General features: G+C 41.9%; 1 protein-coding gene across 1 annotated transcript; it reads left to right on the top strand.

The window, feature by feature from the left end:
- Positions 1 to 5,006: 5,006 nt before the first annotated feature.
- Positions 5,007 to 24,195, top strand: LOC306733873 (protein NLRC3-like; the record flags this gene model as incomplete). The annotated part of the gene is made up of 10 exons (XM_079215183.1): positions 5,007 to 5,095; positions 5,896 to 6,000; positions 11,949 to 12,053; positions 13,927 to 15,457; positions 16,031 to 16,485; positions 19,045 to 19,218; positions 20,184 to 20,360; positions 21,163 to 21,336; positions 22,203 to 22,376; positions 23,503 to 24,195. 10 exons carry the CDS (start codon positions 5,007 to 5,009, stop codon positions 23,510 to 23,512), a joined length of 2,994 nt encoding a protein of 997 aa, XP_079071309.1. The 3' UTR covers positions 23,513 to 24,195.
- Between the last annotated feature and the right edge of the window lie 1,429 nt (positions 24,196 to 25,624).

Genomic DNA, 25,624 nt, shown 5'->3' with positions numbered 1-25,624 from the left:
TCTATAGTCTGAAGCAAACACACTTCACATGCAGAGTTGTCATTATTGAAAAGCAGGAAATGTGCAGAATAAAGTGATAGAGATCATTAATACATCATTCATTAATATTGTTGGGAAAACCAAACCTATTGGAAATAGTTTGATTAATTTAATTAATCTTGTTTAACAGGAGAAATCATATACTATTGATATTTTCTGATATTAGCAGTAGTTTACTTAAGCAAAAAGGTACGAGAGGCAGTACTGTGTCGTGCAATAATGTACTGTTCAAGGGTGTTGTTAGGCCCGACGCGCAGCTGTGAAGACAAGTACAGTACTGTAATTATTACTGTAAAACTAACTAGAGTATAGGTACTGTGATTCATTTGACAGTAAGCTACTGTGAAATGTACGACAGTGTACTAATTGCTGCCAGCCAGTTACATATCACAGTGTTCTTGTTACAGTGCAGGGTTTTCACTGTTGTAGTTGGTTTAGGTGGAGCTCATTTTGAACTTTCATTATGGATTAACAGCTGATTCTTCAAGTTTTAATTGTTTGAATGTTTGGTTTGTGAAAATAGGGAAATTAGTGAGAAATGGTGTCACGATTACCCAAAGAAACGCAGCAAATCTTCACATTGGCGAAGCTGGAACCATGAAATTATTTCTGTTAATCATCTGACGATCGACTAACTGATTAATCTACTAATCCTCTCAGCTGTACTTGTATACTTGGTGGTTTCATTTATTATACAACATTGCATTTGAGGTTTTATATGTACATTTTTTTTAACTAAAGCTCTATTTAGGTAGATTTCCCTCTAAGACGTACAAGTACAACGTGGCATGACAAGAAAAGACTCAAGTAAAGTACAAGTCACTCAAATGTAAATGTACTTTGTAACATTCCACCATGCTGATACTGCTGCTCCCACTACTGCTGCTGCTAGTACAAGTACCTCATGACTTAAAAACTGTACTTGAATAAATGTACTTACTTACATGCCACAATCGTGAGGGCTACTAGTAGCAGTATAATAAGTAATATTAGTGTACTTCTGCTTTTATTGTTGCAGCTTCTAATACTTCCATGTGTGTCCTTACGGCAGGGAGCTGTGTGCACATATTCATGTAGTTGACCTGTAGTACTCCTCCTTCTTCACAAGGTGGGGCAGTCGGCCCGTGTCTGAGGCAAGGCTGGCTGGCTGAGCTGCATTCATTCACTTTTTATTGTGTTAGCATCGCGCGCTAGCGTCACGCTAGCATAAGCTAACTACTAGCGACGTAATGTTGACAATAAAACGAGTAGTTTACAGAATACAAAACCAGGTGAATAAAGTAACTTTACAACAACCAACGCCCGCTCAACTCTCACATATGTTTATATTATTTACACAACTTTTCTACAGACATTTGGACATATTATCTTGACAAGGATCCTTTGTTACTGAGAATTTCCCACAGTTCTTTGCAGTATATATACAGTGCAGGTACAAATTTACAACAGCAGGTGGCACAGTTTTCCCTTTTTAGCTGGATTTATAATGCATCCTTTTCAACTATGTTACATACAGTGTTGGGGTAGTTACTCAGAAAAAGTAACTAGTCACAAGTTACTAGTTACTTCTGAAAATTGTAACTCGATTACTTTACTAGTTACTGCATTTGAAAAGTAACTTCACTACTAGTTACTTTACTTTCCCTTTTTTTAAGCAAATGTCCAAATTAACCGCAAAGATACATGGACAAACATCATGGCCCTTTCATCACTTTATTTTCAATGTTCAATAAAGGGCATCTCTTAGCCTTTCCACATAGTGTATTGTAATTGTAAACATGTAAAACAAAATGCCATATAAAACTCAGCCATTAACTTGAACGAACATTAACCCTGTTCACACTGTCTGACCAAAGAAATATGCCTCACTTTAAAATCCACAAACAACAGGATACAAGAGGCTGTGTATGGTGGGGACATTCAGGTCAAACAGCATAACACATTAAAAACAGGCTTTTGGAAACATGAGACCCCACTAAACCAAATGGGGGCCGACTCCTAAGAACAAAACCAGCTTGTTATAGGAATCATTGTAGTGGTTTAAGAAAAATAGAAAAATGAATGGCACTTCTTCCCATAAAATAGAAACAGAAATGCACTTAACCCAAAAAATAGAAACTGAAAATGCAATTAAATAAACAGAAAATCCACTTCATCATTGCCTAAATAAACAGAAAGTGCACTATATCCTATGAAGTTTATCATTTTTCTCTATTCTTCAAAGTAGCGATTGTATCGCATGAGTAAAAGTCTCTTGAATCTTTTATCCAACAGCCTGTTCCTCCTTGGGGTCAGAACAATACTGCCCAGTCTGAAAAGCCTTTTGACAGTGTTGTAACTTGTTTTATTACATGATTTACTCTTATTGTGAAGAGCATGTAAACAGGAAGTGCTTATACTTTGAAGGCATAAAGTACAACGATACGTGCTTGTTGACGCTAACTAATGTTGATGTTACGTGTGGAAAATATATACATGTCAGGTGCAAGAGCGCGTTCTCAATGCTTTAACGATTGTAATACTGCAGTTCACCAGTAAAGTGATCCCGTTCATACCAGACGTATCTTGTCCTCATTAGAAGCTCCACGTCATTACAGACAGGTGCACTTGATGGTATTGGAGTGTTGTATTGCTTTGCAATATCCTTAATCCTAGGGAACCTGAAAAGAACCTCCCAGTTGGGTCCGGGCACTCCGTCTCCGTCTCCGTCTCATCCATTCCCCGCTTCCCTCCTTCTACGCGCCAGCAGCTACGTCACTCAAATCACTCAGATCGAGTTCTGTGATAGGTTGTTCATGCAGGAAGTGTCGTGTGACTCGCGCGCCGCTAAAAGAGAACTTTTCGGACTGGTACAAATGTCTTGAGTAACGCAGGAACGCGCGTTACTGAGGTCTAGTAAAGTAGTGTAGTTACCAATATTTTGAGTGTAATGCGTTACTTTACTTCGTTACCTCTAAAAGTAATTACGTTACTGTAATCCGTTACTTTGTAACTCGTTACCCCCAACACTGGTCCTCTTAACTTGAAATGGCAAGTTGTATACACATGGTGAAGTTATTTTAACTTGTAACTGTGTTACATAAAAGCTCAAATGTGTGTTTGTTTGACTAGCTAAGGAAAGTTTTCTTGAACTGATAATTTAAAAATATATCTTCGCATCTTGGCCCTTTGACCACTTCTGTACCATTCAATGCAGGATTTAAGTGTGACAAATCAATCAGCGAGGTAGGTCAATTATATGGGTGTTTAATAAGAATAAACCAACTGTCTCTTTATTTTCCAATGGTCATCATTTATTAGATATAGGCTCGTTCGAGATGAGCCAGTTCTGCGCAGAATCGATCGGCGGCGATCGGCGCGCAATGCATGCCGGTTAGATTTGTGTCCGACTTGCTCCCGACTTGCTCTGACGTCATGCATACGTGGTCAACGATACTCTCACAAGACTAAGTCGCCGTCGATTTCAGAGTCAGCCGCCGCAGTTGCTTTCCAACGACTGCGTGGCCCAGTGCATGATGGGGAAACGCCTGGCTGTCGCCACATCAGAGAGCTGATTGGCTCTTAGATCTGACAGCAAACACCACGTGTTGTAGAAAATTCTTATTTTATGTGTAGTTGTAATACTTAACGCTGGATTATTGACTATTAGTCTCATGTTTGATCTAAAACATTTATTGTGTTGTTGTTAATACAAAATCGTATTTATACAACAGACATCAAAACTACTAGTAATGCATTTCACAGGCAGACATCAAAAGACCAAAGGATGCAGCTACACACTCATTTTTAGATAAATATATATTTATAAACACATATAATAAATCCAAACGTGATCTGTAAACTACAAGTAAACAAAAGTTCGGAACTAACAGGAAGTACTTTTTTCTGTGACTTCCTGCGTATACACAGCTGACAACTGTCCGACTTGATTGCAGTTTTTTGTCAACGCCTCCTGCTGCGGCCGCCTGCTCTCGTCTGGATTCCAGGAGAGGCGCAGCTCTAACGAACGAGCCTATTGTAACTTCATGTATACACGTATACTGCTACCTGCTGGTAGAAAGGTGAACCTGCACTCTGGTCTCCTCAGAGGCTCTGTTTTGTGTTCACTCACGGAAACGGCACAATGAGGTGGAAATATAGATATGATGCTTACAGCAACAACTCTACACACACATACATTATTTTGATTAAACTATATGACGAACTGTGTTGCATTAAACAGTGTTGCATTAAACAATGCAACGATTAATTGAAAAGTTGATTCGTGCTGTGTACGTAATATATACATGCATATTAAACTGCCTGTAGTCACTACTGTTGCTAACATATCCAGGTTTATTTATTTATATTGATTAATTAATGTTCTTCTAACATAAATGTTATTCTTACATTACCCTTCTACGTGTTTGCATCATAGAAGACAGTAAATAAGAATATTTTATACAGGCTTTTATTTTGACATGAAAAGAATCGGCTCGTATTCCGAGTTTGGTTTTCTCGTTTTCGGATTCAAACGCCAGAAACGAAAAAACGGAAGTGGTGTTCCGTTCTCCCGTTTTTGGTTTGAAACAGAAAACGAAGAAACCATGGTATTTCCGTAATTCCGTATATTCGAATGAACGAAAAAACAAACGAACAAAACGTACACGGACCTTTCCGTAATTCCGTATATTCGAATGAACGAAAAAAACAAACGAACAAAACGTACACGGACCCAAAACGTACACGGACCGTACACGGACCCTTGTGTACTTGGGTATTGAGAAACGGCTTATGAAACTGAAAGTAAAGTCAGTCCAACTCCATTTTAAATGTTAAATCCACAACAGGAGGGAGAGCAGGACGTCGGAGGCAAGTTGAGTTCATTCTCATAATTACTTTGATTATTGATTCATTAATATTTTCGGATGGATTGTTAATTAGTCCGTTTTATTATCGAGCAGAAACCTGCCTCTCAGACCGAGAAGATGAGCGATCTGGAGGGAGGGAGGGAGGAAGAGGAGGCCAAAGGAAATCCTGCTCGCTTCAGTCACGGACCTGGACCCTCACACACGCAGTAAGAGACGGACTCAGTTGTTTAATGTCATCTCGTACGCTGCAGTGAAAACTCTGAACGCGAGAGGAGGAAGAGCTCAGCGAGCTGGCAACAGACAAAAAGGGCACGAAGATACGGACAGGGAGGACCGGCAGCGGGTCACAGGTGAAGCTGATCAGGGCGAGGCAGGTAGTCACACAGGTGAAGCTGATCAGGGCGAGACAGGTAGTCACACAGGTGGAAACACACGAGGGCAGGAAGTGAAGCGACCTGACACGAGAGACAAGGAGAGGACTTCAAAATAACGCAGGATACAATAACACAAGGAAGAACATAACCGAGGAGCATTATGCAATTTAGATCCCTCCACGCTACTTACTGCTACGTTAGAATAAAATATATTTTAATTAGAGTAGGATAGTGCATTAAAGTAGAAGAGATTACATAAAAGTAGCACCGAAAAAATAAGGATGATGTGCAGTTCTATGTGTCAACATGAGATGAAGAAATACAAGTATTTGTTATTATCAAATCAAAGTGAACTCTGCTGTTTGCAAGTTCAAAGATAAACTATAGAGAACAATTAAAGAAACTGTAGAGAACAGTAAAGATGGACTATAGAGAGCAGTAAAGATAAACTATAGAGAACAGTAAATATAGATAAAATATAGAGAACAGTAAAGCTAAACAATAGAGAACAGTAATAAAGGCATCATCAGCGTTTGTAAGAAACTCTTCACTCTCACACATAATGTGTCTCCAGCTGTAGATACAATGTCCAGAATATCCAGATGGTGAAATGAAGATCATTGTTTCCACAGACAGAGAGCAGAGTCTCCAGCTCCCAGCTGTCTGTCCATGAAGAGTGACTTCTCCAAAGAGGAACCTCCATACTTCAGTAATGAACCTGGACCCTCAGACACAAAGTAAGAGACTCTTTCTACTGTGAACTGACCTGAAGAGAACAGAGCAGATACTCTATAGAGAACAGTAAAGATAAACATAGAGAACACTAAATATAAGCTAAATATAAGCTATAAAGAACAGTAAAGATAAACTATAGAGAACAGTAAAGATAAACTATAGAGAACAGTGAAGATACTGTAGTGTTTTTTAAGCTTAGTTAGATGTGCAAGTCCAAATGTGACTATGTAAAATAAGTTGTTTGTGTGTACATTACAATGCATGAAATATGATAATTAATAAGGGATATTATTATGAGGGATTTGTAATTGTATGCATATGAAGGTCACTGTTATTACTGTAGAATGATTGATGTGTGAATGAATGTTAGACAAATACTGCATGCTGCATGTTATATAGACTGCCGCTTCAAGGAGTTGTAGTTCTCTTGTTCGCCTGAGGGGGCGGAGCCGAACATTGACTTTTGAGACAATGGACACTACCCTTTTTGGGGAAAAAGAAGAAGACGGAAGAAGAAGTCTATTTCCGCCCTTGAAACGGCAGGGCCAATGATTTGTTTATAAAGATAATAAAACATTAAACCAATAGGAAGGACTCTAAGTCCCGCGATTGAGTTGAAAACTAACCTCTACGCGAACGCTCGATCTTTTCCATCCGCCCAGCGAACCACTCGGACCTGTGTTCTGAGGTGCGCCGCGGATTTAAAGGGCCCGATCGGGAGCATAAGCTGTCTATCATGTTTTATTAAATACTTTTTAATTATACCTCATCGAATTCCGGACTATTACTTCCCATGATCACCCGGGATTTAAAGAATACTTCTCAATACTCTATAGAGAACAGTAAAGATAAACATAATGAACACTAAATATAAGTTAAAGATAAACTATAGAGAATGGTCAAGATAAGCTATAGAGAATAGTAAAGATAAGCTATAGAGAACAGTAAAGATAAACTATTGAGAACAGTAAAGATAAACTATAGAGAACAGTAAAGATAAACTATATATATTTCTTTTATTTCAGACTCGTAAGTCCATATAACAACAAACAGAACAACAACAATATATAAAATACAATACACTACAATACAAGGACACAGGTATAATGATTAGTTAAAAAAGTCACTCGTGGTTAAAAACATACAGACACTTGTTCCAATGCTTCCAGAGACAAGAAAAATACCTTGTATCACTCTGTGTTGGCTTGGTCAAGGCTTTTATAATTACATTTTCGGATTCATCCACTCGACATTTAAATTTGTACATGAAATTCCTCAAAACAGCATGAAGAGTGGAAACATTATGAGTCACAAACATGTGTCTTGCACTTGCCCATCTGGGAAGTTTTAGCAAGATTCTAAAAGCATCATTAAATGCCACCTGAATCTTTTTAATTTTCGCTCTGCTGTACCTCCACCACAGGTGTGCTGTACAGAGGGGAGTACAGTAGGCTCTAAAGAGAGCAGTTTTAACATCTTCTGTGCACATAAAAAATGTACGTGCCAGCATATTGGCTTGTGCATAAAGTTTGCAACACTGCCGCTGCACATCGTCATCATCAATTAAGTCATCCCTAATAATGTGACCCAAATATGTGACTTTGTGCAGCACATTCAGCTGCTGGTCTCCCATAAAAAATGAGGGAAACTGTAGCTTCTAATCTTCTTTTGTTTTAGCAATCATGACATCACTCTTTTTAGAGTTGAATGTGATGTCATAGTGCAGCCCATAACTTGAGCAGACTCTGAGCAGTTGCTGTAACCCAGGACCACTAAGTCATCAGCATATATTAGATGGTTAATAAGAGTTTCCCCCACCATACGTCTTACACCCTTTTAACTATTTGGAAAGGTCATCCATGTACAGATTAAAAAGAGCAGGTGACAGTATTCCACCTTGTCGAACGCCATTGGTCACTAGGAAGGGTGCAGATACACTCTTACCCCATCTAGCTCGCATGGTTTGACGTGAATACCAAAAGTGCAAAATCCTGATCAAGTATGGAGGGACCCCTCGCTCTTGCAGTTTGACAAACAGTTTCAAATGATTAATTCGATCAAAAGCTTTAGATGCATCTAGGAAACACATACATATTGTGGTGTTAAGTCTCCTGTACTTATTAACAACTTCCTTCAGTGCATATATACATAAATCTGTGCTATGTTTACTCTTAAAACCAAATTGATTGTCAGTGGTTATCATGTACTCTTGAAGCCTATCTAAGAGAATCCGTTCTAGTACTTTAGAAAGTACACTGGCCAGAGCAATTGGTCGGTAATTTTCAATGCTGGATTTTTTACCGGTTTTGTTTTTAATTACTGGCACCAACAAAACAGTCAGCTTAGAGTCATGAAGTACGCCGTGCAGTAACAGTCCAGAAAAACACATCCCAAGTAACACTGAAGCTCTGTTGCTAGCATGCCTCAGATGTTCTACTGCTATTCGGCCAAGGCCACATGCTTTGTTCAACGGCAGTTTTTCAATGGCATACAACACTTCGTCAGGTCTAATACAAACACCAGCATCATTAGGAACGTCACCAATATTAAATGTGTCACTCTTAACACTGTTGAACATTTCCCTATAATGTTTACTCCACAGATCTGCAATACTGTCTGATCCAATAGCCTCATCAATATTGGATGGCAGTGGCATCTTACTGTTATTGGCAACCTTAACTTCTTTCCAGAAATCATAGGCATTTTTCTGTTGAAACTTTTTGGCCATGGAGTTTGCCCTCATGGCTTTCATTTCTTTTAATAAAGCGCACAGCATATTTAAATCTAGCATTTGCCTGTTTCTTGTGTTCACACTCTGGACCATGTCTTGCTTTTCCTGATAAAACCCAGTTTTTAAAAGCTTCTCTTGCCTCTATATGGAGTTCAGACACATATTCATTCCATCCTGGCCTAAGATTATGTTGTTTAGCCCTTTTTTTGCAAAATAATTTGCTTACATTATTGAGACAGTTCACAATGTTATCATACATTACACACAGATCACTATTATGATTTTGATTTTTACAGTTAATGTTGCCACACATAATTGCATCAAGTGGTATATCAATATTTCCGAGGCTCTTATCAGTTTGTGACTTGTAAAGCAATAAATCATCTTCTGTGATCTTTGCCCAATCTACTTTAAAATGTTGTTCATAATTATCATTATCATTACTGGTCAACTCAGGTAGGTTCTCAACATTTAGTCTCATAGAGACAGGTATGTGGTCTGTTGTAGCCAGATCATACAAGATTGCAAAATCCTCGAGACAGTCATGAGCATCAGCTGTACAAATACAGTGATCCAGCCAAGATGTTGTATGCCACGCTTCACTGGTATATGTGTAGCTATTTACTGGCAACAGCACTTTGCTGGAATGAATCAACTTGCTATCTTGACAGAATTGCATTAGGTGTTGACCAAACAGGGAGTTACTATCTGAAATATCAGCATTCATATCCCCCACTACAAATATATTTGTATATGCACTTTCTTTGATAAAAGAACTTATAAAAGGAGCCTATGAAGGTATTCATCCTCGTTTTGGTTACTTTCATAAGGAGTGTAAACATTTAAAATGACAAAAACCTTATTATTATGTACAACTTTAATTGCTATGCATCAGTCCACCTCTAGTCTAATCACACTGACCAGTGGGTCATATTTTTTGTGCCACATAATGGCTACCCCACCAGGCCGGTCTGAGTATTTCACAATCTGCTTAGTTACTGGGACTGAACCATTTCTAGGGTTTACAAAGAATGGTGTGAAAACGGAAAAACATCCAGTATGCGGCAGTCCTGTGGGCGAAAATGCCTTGTTGATGCTAGAGGTCAGAGGAGAATGGGCCGACTGATTCCAGCTGATAGAAGAGCAACTTTGACTGAAATAACCACTCGTTACAACCGAGGTATGCAGCAAAGCATTTGTGAAGCCACAACACGCACAACCTTGAGGCGGATGGGCTACAACAGCAGAAGACCCCACCGGGTACCACTCATCTCCACTACAAATAAGAAAAAGAGGCTACAATTTGCAAGAGCTCACCAAAATTGGACAGTTGAAGACTGGAAAAATGTTGCCTGGTCTGATGAGTCTCGATTTGAGACATGTTGAGACATTCAGATGGTAGAGTCAGAATTTGGCGTAAACAGAATGAGAACATGGATCCATCATGCCTTGTTACCACTGTGCAGGCTGGTGGTGGTGGTGTAATGGTGTGGGGGATGTTTTCTTAGCACACTTTAGGCCCCTTAGTGCCAATTGGGCATCGTTTAAATGCCACGGCCTACCTGAGCATTGTTTCTGACCATGTCTATCCCTTTATGGCCACCATGTACCCATCCTCTGATGGCTACTTCCAGCAGGATAATGCACCATGTCACAAAGCTCCAATCATTTCTAATTGGTTTCTTGAACATGACAATGAGTTCACTGTACTAAAATGGCTCCCACAGTCACCAGATCTCAACCCGATAGAGCATCTTTGGGATGTGGTGGAACGGGAGCTTCGTGCCCTGGATGTGCATCCCACAAATCTCCATCAACTGCAAGATGCTACCCTATCAATATGGGCCAACATTTCTAAAGAATGCTTTCAGCACCTTGTTGAATCAATGCCATGTAGAATTAAGGCAGTTCTGAAGGCGAAAGGGGGTCAAACACAGTATTAGTATGGTGTTCCTAATAATCCTTTAGGTGAGTGTATCAGCACTCTCCATTAAAGTGTCAATAACAATGCGTCGCGCTTTGTCCCCGGCAGACTGTCCAAGGCGCAAGCCACGCGAATTAGAGGACACGCTAATACTCATGTTTTAATCATTTTGCATGGCAGCAGATGCCCCAGCTTTAGACATGTCCCTTGCAACAGCAGGTGTTTGTACATCCAGTGACCCCACAGCCGCGGGCTTCATAGAAACGCCGTACAAATGTCCCTTCTGGCCAAAGCTGTGGCTCATACATTTCACCTACGTCATTTCACTCGGCGGTAATTTTGAAGGAGCTAAACCGACTTGAAGCAGTGTCTATCTTTTGACAGGTCACATCGCGGCGGAGCTTTTCTTTTAGATAACTTGCCAGTGCCTCGGAGTCCAAATCGGGCGAGAATTTTGTAGCGAATACACTCACCAGTTTTGTCTTTATAGCTTGTATGTTTCCCCCAGCACTCGTTCCAACAATACCGATAGTCTTCTTCTTTCTGGGAGGATCTTGACGTGGACCTCCAGTCTATATAGAGAACAGTAAACATAAACCATGGAGAACAGTAAAGATAAACTATAGAAAACTTTAAAAATACACTACGTGAAACAATTAAAGAAACATTATAGAGAACAGTAAAGATAAACTATAAAGATACACTATAGAGAATAGTAAAGAAACACTATATAGAACAATTAAATAAACATTATAGAGAACAGTAAAGATAAACTATACACAACAGTAAATATGTATTAACTATAGAGAACAGTAAAGATAAGCTATAGAGAACAGTAAATATGTATTAACTATAGAGAACAGTACCGATAAGCTATAGAGAACAGTAATAAAGGCATCGTCAGGCGACTGTGGCTCAGTGGTGAGCAGGGTCGTCCTTCAATCAGAGGATCGGCGCTTCGATCCCCGGCTCCGCTAGCCCATGTCGATGTGTCCTTACGCAAGACACTTAACCCTAAATTGCTCCTGTAGCTGCGCCTACGGTATATGAATGGTTAATAATCTGATGTGGCACCATCATGGTAGCTCCTCTCATCAGTGTGTGAATGGATGAATGATGGCATGTACTGTTAAAGCGCTTTAAATGGTCGGAAGACTAGAAAGACGCTATACATGGTCCATTTACCATATCAGCATTTGTAAGAAGCTCTTCACTCTCACACATAATGTGTCTCCAGCTGTAGATACAATGTCCAGAATATCCAGATGGTGAAATGAAGATCATTGTTTCCACAGACAGAGAGCAGAGTCTCCAGCTCCCAGCTGTCTGTCCATGAAGAGTGACTTCTCCAAAGAGGAACCTCCATACTTCAGTAATGAACCTGGGCCCTCAGACACAAAGTAAGAGACTCTTTCTACTGTGAACTGACCTGAAGAGAACAGAGCAGATACTCTATAGAGAACAGTAAAGATAAACATAGAGAACACTAAATATAAGCTAAAGATAAACTATAGAGAACAAACTAACAATTACTTCTTCAGGGTGTGAGTCAATATTTAGTCATTAGTTTGGGCAATCGCACTATAGCCGACCATAGCACAAGGTCTAGTCTGAGGTTACCCAACTGCCCAATAGCTGGCCTTGATCTTTCTTTGACCTTTACCTAGGGGGAGGACAGACATTAACGCTCGTCCGCGGACACCGTTGTGCCACCAGGTCTAGGAGTCTTTAGTGAGGCTGGTCTCTCAGCCCACTAAGATGTGTTTTAGTGTTGCTGGTTTAGGGACGAGGGAGCATGTGGGGTCTTCTCCCAACCACTGGTTGAGATGGCAGGGCATCATAGGCAGCCTTGATTGTGGAACTAGCTCTGAATGTCTCCATTACCCACCGTTATTTCCAGGACACTGCCAACTCCCTCCCATCCATTGCCACAGCTTTTTCGTACCTTGTTGCCTCCTCCTGCAGACACATATCCTCCCCCACATCGCTGCATCTCTGAGATGACGTCGCCTTGTTTCATGCTTGTGCCAAGGTTTAGACTGGTGATGGGTAGTTCTAGGACTCCTTAGCTGTCGAGTTCTATGCTTGGAAGACCAAGAAGCATTGCTCTGTGCACCGATTTCTCCACTTCACTCCAGCTAGGCAGGTTAATATCGGTTAAAAAAACCCTGATGAATAGCGGCCCACGGATTGCAGTTACCTCGCACAAGAGCTCCTCACACATCCCGAGGGAGGTTGATGACATGGAATCAGAGTGGACCATGGTCAAAGCCTTTATTGTAGACGCGGCCGCGAGGAGCTGTGTTCAGAAGGTCATCGTGTCGTGGCGGCAACTTGAGAACCTGGTGGTGGACACCGGGGATCAGGGAAGCCGTCAAGCTGAAGAAGGAGGCATTTCGGGCCTGGTTGGCCCAGGGCTCTCCTGAAGCAGCTGACAGGTACCGGCAGGCCAGAAGGGCTGCATCTGCGGTGGTCGCAGATGCTAAAATTCGGGCATGGGAGGAGTTTTGGGATCAGGAAGGGAAAGCAGGGCCCAGGCAGTTCTCAGCGGGGGAGGGAAACTGCTGTTCCAGACGGGGGATATCGTCGGCAGGGGAAAGTGCACTTTGAGAAACTCCTAAACCCGGTCAACCCGGTCCCCTGGAGAGGGGGCAGCGCCTGAAGACTTGGGGGTGGTTGCACCCATATCCCTGGTGGAGGCCACTAAGGTAAGTCAAAAAGCTCCTTGGTGGCAAGGCGCCAGGTGTGGATGAGATCTGCCCTGAGATGCTGAGGGCGCTGGACATTGTTGGGCTGTCTTGGCTGACATGCCTCTTCAATGTCGCATGGGGGTCGGGAACAATGCCCATGGACTGGCAGACCTGGGGTGGTGGTTCCCATCTTCAAGAAAGGGGAGTGTGCTCGAACTATCGTGGTATCACACTACTCAGCCTCCCGGGGAAAGCTTATGCCAGGGTGCTGGAAAGGAGGCCCCGGCTGTTTGTCGAACCTCGGATTCAAGAAGAGCAGTGTGGATATCGTCCCGGTCGTGGGACAGTGGACCGGCTCTTTATCCTCGCAAGACTACTGGAGGGGTCCTGGGAGTTTGCCTAACCAGTCTGCATGTGCTTTGTAGACTTGGAGAAGACTTTCAAAATATATATATATATACATATCTATATCTATATATAGATATATGTAGATATAGATATATACATACTGTAGGAAAAGAGCTGCATGCAACTTGTGAGCTGTTGGTTGGTTACCACTAATGTAATGTGTTTATTTCTACAGAGATAAAACGAAGAAGACTCATGTTACTATGGTGGAGCAGCCGTCCTGCTGTGCTTTGTGTCAGGATGTCCTGAGGGATCCAATCACTACCAGCTGTGGACACCGGTTCTGCACACAGTGCATCACCTCACACGAGGACCAGTCTGGTACATCAGGAGACTCTTCTTGTCCCCAGTGTGGAAAAAGATCCAGAACCAGTCAGACCGGCGGTCTGCAGGATGTTTTAGAGGAACATAAGATCAGTCTGAAGAAGAGATATGAACGTGTGACAGAAGGAAGTGGCAAAACAGGAAGTGAAACCCTCCTCAACAGGATCTACACTGAGCTCTACATCACAGAGGGACAGAGAGAAGAGGTTAATACCCAACATGAGGTGAGTCAACTTGAGACAACTTCCAAGATGAAGACCCTCCATGACACTCCCATCAAGTGCCACAACATCTTTAAAGCCCTACCAGATCAACCGAAACGCATCAGAGTCGTTCTGACCAACGGCGTTGCTGGCATTGGAAAAACCTTCTTGGTGCAGAAGTTCACTCTGGACTGGGCCGAGGGTTTGGAAAACCAGGACGTCGGTCTGGTGGTTGTGCTTTCGTTCAGGGAGCTGAACTTGATCAGAGATGAGCAGTTCAGTCTTCTCAAGCTGCTCCATGTGTTCCATCCAACATTACAGAAGGTCCCAGCAGAGGAGCTCTCTGTCTGGAAGGTTCTGTTCATCTTTGATGGTCTGGATGAAAGCAGACTTGCTTTGGATTTCATCAACAATGAGGATGTGTATGAAGTCACACAAAAGGCATCGGTCAACGTGCTGGTGACGAACCTCATTAAGGGGAATCTGCTTCCCTCGGCTCTCGTCTGGATAACTTCCAGACCTGCGGCAGCCAATCAGATCCCTCCTACTCTTGTTGACAGGCTGACAGAAGTACGAGGCTTCACCGACACCCAGAAGGACGAGTACTTCAGGAGAAGATTCAGTGATGAAGAGCAGTCCAGCAGAATCATCTCCCACATCAAGAAATCCAGGAGCCTCCACATCATGTGCCTAATCCCAGTTTTCTGCTGGATCACTGCTACAGTTCTGGACCACATGTGGAATATAGACCAGAGAGGAGAGCTTCCCAAGACCCTGACCGACATGTACTCACACTTCCTGCTGGTCCAGACCAAGAGGAAGAAACAGAAGTACCATGAGGGACATGAGACGAGTCCTCGGGAGCTGATGGAGGCTGACGGGGAAGTTCTTCTGAAGCTGGGGAGGCTGGCGTTTGAACATCTGGAGAAAGGAAGCATCATGTTCTACCAAGAAGACCTGTTGCAGTGTGGTCTTGATGTCACAGAGGCCTCTGTGTTCTCAGGACTTTGCACAGAGATCTTCAGAAGAGAGAGTGTGATTTTCCAGAAAACCGTCTACTGCTTTGTTCATCTGAGTGTTCAAGAGTTTCTGGCTGCCGTCTACCTGTTCCACTGTTTCACAAACAAGAAAACAGAGGTACTAGAGGACTTCATGGGAGAGAAAAGGAGTTACGCATTCGTGAAAAGCTCCCATTCTCGTGGTGATGATTCTGATCAAGATGATTCTGATGATCATGATGATTCTGATGATCAAGATGATCGTGATGATGATCAAGATCAAGTTGATTACGACGATCATAATGATTCTGATGATCGTGATAATTACGATAATCAAGAGGACGATTATGATCAAGAGGACGATTATGATCAAAATGATTCTGACGATCATGACGATGCTGATGATCGTGATGATTACAATGATCAAAATGATTCTGACGATCATGACGATTCTGATGATCGTGATGATTACAATGATCAAGATGATCATGATGATGATTATGATCAAGATGATTCCGACAATCATGATGATTTTGATGGTTACAATGATCAAGATGATCGTGATGATGATTATGATCAAGATGATTCCGACAATCATGATGATTATGATCAAGATGATTCCGACAATCATGATGATTACGATGATCAAGATGATCGTGATGATTACGATGATCAAGATGACCGTGATGATTATAATAATCGCTTTGACGGCAACGGCGTTTCAGTTATCTCTGACACAATCTCATCTCTGGAGGGCTTCCTGAAGAGAGCCATGGAAAAATCCCTGAAAAGTAAAAATGGCCACTTGGATCTGTTTGTCCGCTTCGTTCATGGCCTCTCTCTGGAGTCCAACCACAGACTCTTAGGAGGCCTGCTGGGTCAGACAGACAACTGTCCAGAAACCATCCAGAGAGCCATCGACAACCTGAAGAAGAAGAATATGGGCCAGATCTCTCCTGACAGAAGCATCAACATCTTCCACTGTTTGATGGAGATGAACGACCACTCAGTGCATCAGGAGATCCAGGAGTTCCTGAAGTCAGGGAGCAAATCTAACAAGGAACTCTCAGAGATCCACTGCTCAGCTCTGTCCTACATGCTGCAGATGTCAGAGGAGGTCCTGGATGAGTTGGACCTGAGGAAGTACAACACATCAGAGGAGGGACGACTGAGACTGATTCCAGCTATGAGGAACTGCAGAAAGGCTCGGTAAGTGCATGCACTGTTATTGACAAAATAAATCAATGAGGTGTAATAGTTGAGTTCCTCAAACATCAACGTAGGGCTGGGCGGTATGGTCAAAAATTCATATCACAGTATATTGTAAGATTCTGGCGGTTTCACGGTATATCATGGTATTTTTTTTCGAGTAAAAACATTCATTCATTGATGCCGAAAAGGCCCGCCGGCCAAATGTTCGATGTTGCGAGTGGTGAACAGCTGTTTTTACTTATAGGGTGTTAGGAAGCTAAACCTGGAGGGAATTAGGACCCAGGGAAACTCCATCGCAGGAAGAGATAGACCGGAAGGCTCTGTGGGTACATCCCAAGTCTCTAAATTGCATCACCGTTTCCCTCACTTGCGTCCTTTCCTTGCGTCTTAGTCCCTCCCACCAGGGATGCATAGAGAGACGCAAGGAAACCAAGCAAGGAGAGAAGACGCGAGGAAATATGTTTTAAGAGACACGAGACGTCCTTTCCTCTGAAGCGTCACATGAAGCGACGTCGGTTTATGATGACTGTTGCCGACTGATCGCTGATCACATCTGATCAGCTGTCAGTCGCTTTAACAGCGTTTTGTCCGGAGAGTTTTTAGCGAACATTCCAATAAAAATGCACTTAAAATATTGATAAAAATGATCGTATGTTTTCAGTTGATTTAATGGTGTTAAACTACTAATATTCATAAAGACAAAGTTATCATGAGTGTCAGAGTGTCTGTCGTCTGTTAAAGTTTAATAAACTGCATTGAGTATTTATATACTGTGATGTGTCCTGCTTATACGCGCAGGATCGATTTCTACCGACGGAATGCGTCTTATTTATTTATTTATTATTTATTGTATTAAATTTTAACCAGATGGTGAATAAGAAAACAGATATAATATATAACTTGAGTTTAATCTGTGATCGTCTTCACTCTGGTATGAAACTCCAGCAATCAGTCCGCTCAGCTGCAGCGTCCAATCACATAACAGATGAACAGTGAGGGGGCGTGTCCAGCGTTAAAACACTTCCTGGAAGCTTGCTCTCGGGGCTCCTCGATCATGACTCCCTCCTCCCTCCTCCGAGCCGAAAAAGAGCTTTGGGACGGCCGTCAAGATGGCGGCACACAACCACTTCCGGTTCAATCGAGGAGCGAGGAAACGACAATTTAGAGACTTGAGATGCACCCAGTGTCTTCCTGCGCCGGAGTTTCTGTGAAAGTGGGCGGGCTTTACCCAGCATGCAGTTCGGTGGTGTAATTTTATAAATGTACAATTATTAGTGTTACAAATTGTTTATGTGTCACAAACTGTTGTGTGGTGATGTTTTACCCTGTTAAAGAATGTTAGTTGTGGGTTATTAATTGTTGTTATAAAGTTAGAAACCATGACTCAGTCTCAATACAAGTAGCTCCGACTGCTGTGCCCTCAGCCATAAGCTGTGAAAAATAAATGTTGCTGCCTGGTGTAGAGTGACAACTGTTGTTACAGCAATGCACCGGTATGATGGTATATGACAAATTCATTACCGTACGGAAATTTGAACAACCGGTATACCGCACAGCCCAACATCAAAGCACCTTCAACTCAAAGAAAGAGGGACGAACTGGGCAGTAGGAAGTTCGAAAGACTCGTGACTGGCCGAATCATTCCAGCCCAAACCGGCTGGTGGTCATGTAGTTAAAATAATTAAATTTCTGATAACTGTAGATATTGTAAACCTACCACTCCAGATTTGGGATGATCCTTATTTATGTTGAGATCTATTTGGCTCAGTCATTTTCACCTTGAACATGACAAACTGGGACCATCGTTCCGGCTCACCTCGACTTGTCTGGTCGGTTCACTTCCTATATTTTGGTCAGGTTCTCACTTTAAGTGAGAACCTGATTCCACTTTAAGTGAGAACCTGATTCCACCAAAATATAGGAAGTGAACCAGAAAACAGTCGTCTGTGAAACAAGGACAACACGTCATAATATCTCTCTCTCGTCAGGGACTGCCTTCTTCTTCGGTACCGTCTTATTTAAAAATTTAAATGCTCAATAACTTTGTCTCACATTGTCCGCCTTCTTCTAAAATATTTGATTAATAGAAACCCAGAAAATCCAGGAATGCATTCATTTGGTGTTGCTACATTGTTTCTGAGCCCAGGAAGTGTCGGTGGGTTTCACTCTGATATTTTTAATGCACTTGATAAATTGCAATGTGAACACCAACCGAACAAAAATTAAAAAAAAAAAAAATTGCATTGAGCCGATTTATAGCTATGAAAGCGCTTATTATTCACTCTGCTGCAAGAACTGAATAATGATTACAATTTTAAAAACTACTATTAATTAAACACCCTTTAGGACCAGTAGATGCAATATAATCACCATTCAAAATCATTGTTTGTGTTTAAAGCAGGCAGGAAACACAAAAAGCAGCCTACATTGATCTATATATTGATACCAATAATTCTTACAGAATTTGTTGTGCACAACTGAAGTTGTCTTTTAGTTATTTTTTTATAATTATTAGACTTTTAATATAACAGATTATACATTTATCTTTTTTCAAAGACTTCAAAACTGTGGACTTTCAGACACTCACCTTGAAGTTGTGGCCTCAGCTCTGAAGTTCAATCCCTCCCATCTAAAAAAACTGGACCTGAGCAACAACAGCCTGCAGGATTTAGGAGTGAAGCTACTGTCTGCTGGACTGGAGAGTCCAAACTGTAAACTGGAGACTCTGAGGTCAGTTGTGTGTGTGTGTGTGTGTGTGTGTGTGTGTGTGTGTGTGTGTGTGTGTGTGTGTGTGTGTGTGTGTGTGTGTGTGTTATTTAAAATAACTGGACAGACTCAGATTAGTTTGGCGGTTAATCTTAACACCCAAACCAATTTGTGCACTATAATACCTTTCTGAAGGCTGAGCTTACGAGGTTTAATAATCTCACCTTTCCGGTTTTACGAGCATCTACATTCCTGAGGGACATGGAGAGAATATGCTAGTCCCAGTCTTGGTTAGTCTTTGTATTTTGTATAGATCTTTGTAATCTACCTCAGAGTAAGAAACTCACTTTATTGGTCAACTATTCACAAATTGGCTCTTTTAACTGTTTGCATTTGTTCGATAATGGTCTGTAGCCATACAAACCTCTTATATTATAAAGCTTATATTACTGACTCGCTATAGTATGCCTTCATGCATTAATTGAGTTGTGTATAGTTAAGTTCATGATACCCAACTTTTTTTACAATTATTTTAGTTTCCTGCCATATAAAATTGATGTTGATTGTTCTGCCTGCAACGTTTATCTCAACCAAAGCAAAACGGGAGTCAGATTCTTTGTATGTGAACACACACTTGGCCAATAAAGCTGATTCTGATAATGAAGAGTGCAGAAGGTAAATTACCGTTCCTTACTGATACTGCTGCCATATTGGGAGATTTGAATTAAATACATTACCACTGCGGGTTACATGTTAAATAAAGGTAAAAAAAAAGTGCAAGATTAATCCCAACATGTCTGATTTTATATGCATCCTCTAATAACAGACTTGACTGAGATCAGCAGCATGTTATTAATCTGTGTTGACATGAATAGGTGTATGAATGTTGTGGTGACATCTGGATGATTCGCATAGTTTCCTCAAAAGGGAAGAGCTCATTGATTGTGTAAATCTATGCTTATTTACAACATATATTCTTGTTCTATTAGATTGAGTTACTGCAGGTTGTCAGAGGAAGGCTGTTCTTCTCTGGGATCAGCTCTGAAATCAAACCCCTTCCATCTGAGAGAACTGGATCTGAGATACAATCACAAGCTGCAGGATTCAGGAGTGAAGCTGCTGATTGGTTTTCTGGAGAGTCCTCACTGTAGACTGGAGACTCTGAGGTAGGTTCACTGTCTGCTGCTAGTGCAGCATCTTCATGTGTAATCAATAACTGTATTGATTTATCTACGTATTGATCCATCAAGTGTTAAATTTTCTGGTAATATGTTCCACTTCACATCAGCTGCCTCATTGTCTGCATGTCGTCCTCTACAATCATGAAATGTACAACTTGTCTGGCTTCATGCTGCTGTTGGATTACTGAACAGGCCTACCACCAAAACCACCACAGAGGTTAAAAATAGCTTTCTAACACATATATGATTCAGGGCTGTTTTAATTTAAAATTCCATCTTCCATCCGAACATGTTAAAAATATTCAAGTCTATCTCAATGTTTGAAATAATTTGGGTGTTGATTACAATTTGTATTAGTTCTACAAACTAAATAGAAACAACACAAAATATCACTCTTGAACTAAACCACTGGAGGCTAAAGCGTTGCTGTCCTGTTTTATTTGATAACTTTTTAAAATATATTTTCTGATCGGCTGTGAAGAATCTGGATCAATACTGATCAATACATTTTGTAACAAATGTCTAAAAGTGATAGAAAGCATCATCAGTTCACATCTTTTAGCAACCTGTTGTGCTCCAGGTTCATGTGAACATTCACTGTGGTGAGTTTGTCCTAAACGTTAATATTATATTAGAAACAAGTCATGAATTCTCCTCCGTGAGCTGCTTCTACATGTCTGCTACCAGCTGCATGAAACCTTGTGAAGTGGAGTTCCACATTTAAAACATGAACACATCTGATGGATTATGAACAGATTGTTTATCTTCACATTTCTTTTTGATATAGATTGAGTTCCTGCAGCTTGTCAGAGGTCAGCTGTTCTTCTCTGGTATCATCTCTGAAGTCAAACCCCTCCCATCTGAGAGAACTGGACCTGAGTAGAAATAAGCTGCAGGATTCAGACGTGAAGCTTCTGAGTGGTTTTCTGGAGAGTCCACATTGTAGACTGGAGATTTTGAGGTCAGACACCTTTTTTCTGTGCTGTGATTAATATGATGCATTTATGTTACAACCAGTGAACAGGAAGTGACCATATGTGGACTGAGGAGGAGTGACCTGTCAATCACATTGTATCTGTTTAACTCTAAATGACCATAATTTGCTAAATGAACATCATGCTGTATTGAAGAAGACTTGAAACTAGAGATTGAGACATAAACTCATGTTTACAATGTTTACTGAGGGAATAAATCAAGAGAGAAGTAGAGTCATTTATATAGACATCTATACAACCAGAGGAGTCACCCCATGGTGGTCAGGAGAGTTAATGCAGCTTTAACACATGAAGCATATACTTCTACACAACCAGAGGAGTCACCCCCTGATGGTCAGGAGAGAGAATGCAGCTTTAACACATGAAGCATAGACTTCTATACAACCAGAGGAGTCACCCCCTGGTGGTCAGGAGAGAGAATGCAGCTTTAACACATGAAGCATAGACTTCTATACAACCAGAGGAGTCACCCCCTGGTCGTCAAGAGAGAGAATGCAGCTTTAACACATGAAGCATATACTTCTATACAACCAGAGGAGTCACCCCCCTGGTGATCAAGAGAGAGAATGCAGCTTTAACACATGAAGCATAGACTTCTATACAACCAAAGAAGTCGTCCCCTGGTGGTCAATAGAGAGAATGCAGCTTTAACACATGAAGCATAGACTTCTATACAACCAGAGGAGTTACCCCCTGGTGATCAGGAGAGAGAATGCAGCTTTAAGGATCGTCTTTTCAATCTTTTCTATTCTGTTTTTTATGTTATCCTTACATTAAATAATTTCAAGCAGAACATTGTCTTCTAAAGTCACATCATGTATTCTCCATGCAGACTGCGAGACTGCAGTTTGTCAGAGGAAGGCTGCTCTTCTCTGGGATCAGCTCTGAAGTCAAACCCCTCCAGTCTGAGAGAACTGGATCTGAGAGACAACAAGCTGCAGGATTCAGAGATGAAGCTGCTGAGTGATCTTCTGGAGAGTCCACGTTGTAGACTGGAGACTCTGAGGTGGGTAGAATGGAACTAAACACTGATCCAGTATTTCCTCAGTGAAGCTGACGGGTTTCAGGATTAGGAGAGAGAGAGAGAGAGATTACTTTTTGACTTTTACAAAACCTTTATTTGACAATCATTTAACACCACTGTTCTTCTGACTTCTTCCCCCACCCCAAAAAAAACCTTGTTTACCAATCAGCCAAAACTCGTTCCTACGGCGACAAAAACCTAAACTAAGAAGAAATAAAAAATATAAATACAAGCTTATTAAACACATGAAGCACGGTCTCCTCATAGCACTTCTGTCCATCCCGCGCTGCACAGCATGTAGTCCAGCTCCAGTCCCTCCTCCTCTTCCTCCATGTCAGCCTTGTTTCCTTCCTCCACAATTTCCTCATCTTCCTCTGTTTGTTCACTCATCACCTACTACCGGCCTCCACCTCTCCTCCAGCAGTCGCCTGCTTGTCTTGCCCTTCACCCACCTCCTCCTGTAGGACCACGTCCACTTCCTGGACCACGTCCACCTGCTGGACCCCGTCCCCCTGGAGCCCATCTGGCTCCTCCTGACCCCCCTCCTCTACCTCTTCTACATCTTGGCCCACGTCCTCCTGCTGGATGTCTGCCGCCCCCTCCTGACTCTCCACCACCCCTACCTGACCCACCTTCTGGACCCCACCTGTCTCCTCCTGTGCTGCCTGGTCGTCCTGAGGGTCTCTGCCCTCCGGCTCCTTCTCTGCAGCCCTCGGCTCCCCAGCAGGAGCTCCGCCTGCAGCGCTCTCACCTGCTCTCCTCTCAGGACACGCTCTGGCCAGGTGTCCTGAGCTCCTGCACACAAAACATTTCGACCCTGAGGTCGCAAACATAATGTAATCAAAGTCATTGACCCTGATCCTGACCACGTGGTCGAGGTCTCTGCTGCCGGCGTGGAGAGCGGCATCACGGACACTTTTGTTGTTCAGACCTACGTTGAACATATTTTAACCAGATGGTGAATAAGAAAACAGATATAATATATAACTTGATGGCGGCACAGAACCACTTCCGGTTCAATCGCGGAGCGAGGAGAGAGGAAACGACAATTTAGAGACATGAGACCCATTGATCCATCTCTTCTGTTGTCTTCTTCTTCTCTCATCAGATGGAAGTGATCAGGTGAGTCCTGATGATCCAGAGAGCATCAGGGGACTGGAGACTGGTCCAGCACATCCATCTGGATTTGATTCAGTCTACCACACAGCAGAAGACTTTAAAAGACTAAAGTCTGACCCCCTCTCACATGTACAGACATTGGGCCTCGTGTACCAACAGATTCTCTCTTTTTTTTGTATTGTATTTAGTTATCAACCATTGTTTTTTCAGAAGTTTGTTTGTTTTGTTTGTGTGTTTTATTCAGTCAATCATTACAATACAATGCAATATTCTATATAATGTGCAAAACAGAAAGACTGAAAAGGTATAGGTAGAAGCAAAACATGCTCATATGTATATTCCTATCCTAAATAGGATCCTATCCCAGGACCTCACATCGGATCAGGAAAAACTCCCCCAATAAAGATAGTAAAAACCCTTTCACAGGGAAAAAAGGGAAGAAACCTGAGGGAGAGCAACAGAGGAGGATCCCTTTCCCCGGATGGACAACGGAGTTACAGCACATTCAATGAATATGACAGAAATTATTCATATAATGAGTAGTAGGCATGGTCCATGATCCATTAAGCAGAAGGAGGTAGAGGTCAGCTGGCAGGACCGGTTCAATCAGCAGGGCCATGGCAGCTGGCAGGATCCGGTTCCATCAGCAGGGCCATGGCAGCCTGGCCCCACCCACCTTGAGCCACCCAAAAAAATATATATGTTTATAATATTATTAATTATAAAAAAGTATAGTAATAAATTATACAAATTGTCAATATTTGTGTTATTGAGCTATGGAATATACCCAATAATAATCGTAAATTAGGATATCTACGCAAAATATATGCTTTCCTGCTTGTCCTCTCTGCTAGTGCACCTCTCAGCTGCCCCAACTGCTGCACCATCAGCTGCACGTGGTGGGGCCAGGTCGATTTGGCCTAAGAGAGGCGGATCTAATAAGCAGTTTTGGCAATCACTAATTAAAGATAATAATGACTGACATACAATTTATCCAATCAGCGTCCTAAAAAAGACTTCCGGGAGGGCAATTCTCATTAAGCCCCAAGGCTGCGCGTTCCCGTGTCTCCGGCCGTTTCTCAATCAGCGTTCTTCTCTGTACTTGTGTTCTCGTGGACTCGTGAAACGTCATCAGTCGCGGCCCAAGTACTGGTCCAATTCAAAAGTCCGCTTCTCGACAAGAACGGTGAAAATGCCCGGATGTGACTTGATCCGCCCATTTTACCGGGGATGCATCAGAGCAGACTTGAGCGTACTTGAGAGAGCCAATATCCCAGAATGCATTTCGGACCAGCAAACGGGGAACAATGACGATGTCCAGCCTGATCTCGGCTGGACTTTTTGAAATGATCCGCTGGCTCCGATGTCTCCGTATCGATTAAACATGAGCATGAGCAACATATATATATATATATATGTATATATATATATATATATATATATATATATATATACATATATATATATATATATATTCAATTATATGTGTATCTATATAAGTATATATAAAACACATTTAGAAACATATATCTACATTTATATGTGTATCTATTGAAGAGAATGTAATGATTTATATAGTTTAACTGAATAATCTGTTTTTGAGATAAGCTTGCTTCATGCAAAAGAGTGTGTGTCTGGGCTGAGAAACCGCACAACTCCAACTTCCCACTCTGTGGTTTCGGTTCCACAGACCAATGGCACTTGACCTTGGCAAGTGCTATTGGCATCGGCCTCTGTCGACCCAGTCAGACAGAGGCCGATGCTGCCTTATATATACATGTTGCCCGAGTTGAACCCTATAAGCTTGCTTTTAGCCTTAGCGGCCTTATACGTGGCACCTTATCTGGTTCCTGCCTGATGAACGGGGTTCCGCTTTCTGATGACGGTTACCATGGTTACAGACAGAGCAACTCATCCTGGTGACATTTCAATGGCCAATGTACTTATGGAATGCTCCCCCTTTAACGTATTTGTAAAATATTTGGAGTCGGATAAGAAGGAAGTTAGATAGAAAGAGGATAAATACCCTTTGCTCTCGGAGTTCGAGGCTCACTCATCCTGAGACATGCTGACCGATTGAAGGTAGACAGCAGGGGAGCGGAGTCCAAGGC

Source organism: Taurulus bubalis, assembly GCF_910589615.1.
Source record: "Taurulus bubalis genome assembly, chromosome: 3".
Taxonomy (NCBI): domain Eukaryota; kingdom Metazoa; phylum Chordata; class Actinopteri; order Perciformes; family Cottidae; genus Taurulus; species Taurulus bubalis.
Note: the sequence above shows the minus strand (reverse complement) of the source record. Positions and strands in the feature narration are given on the sequence as shown.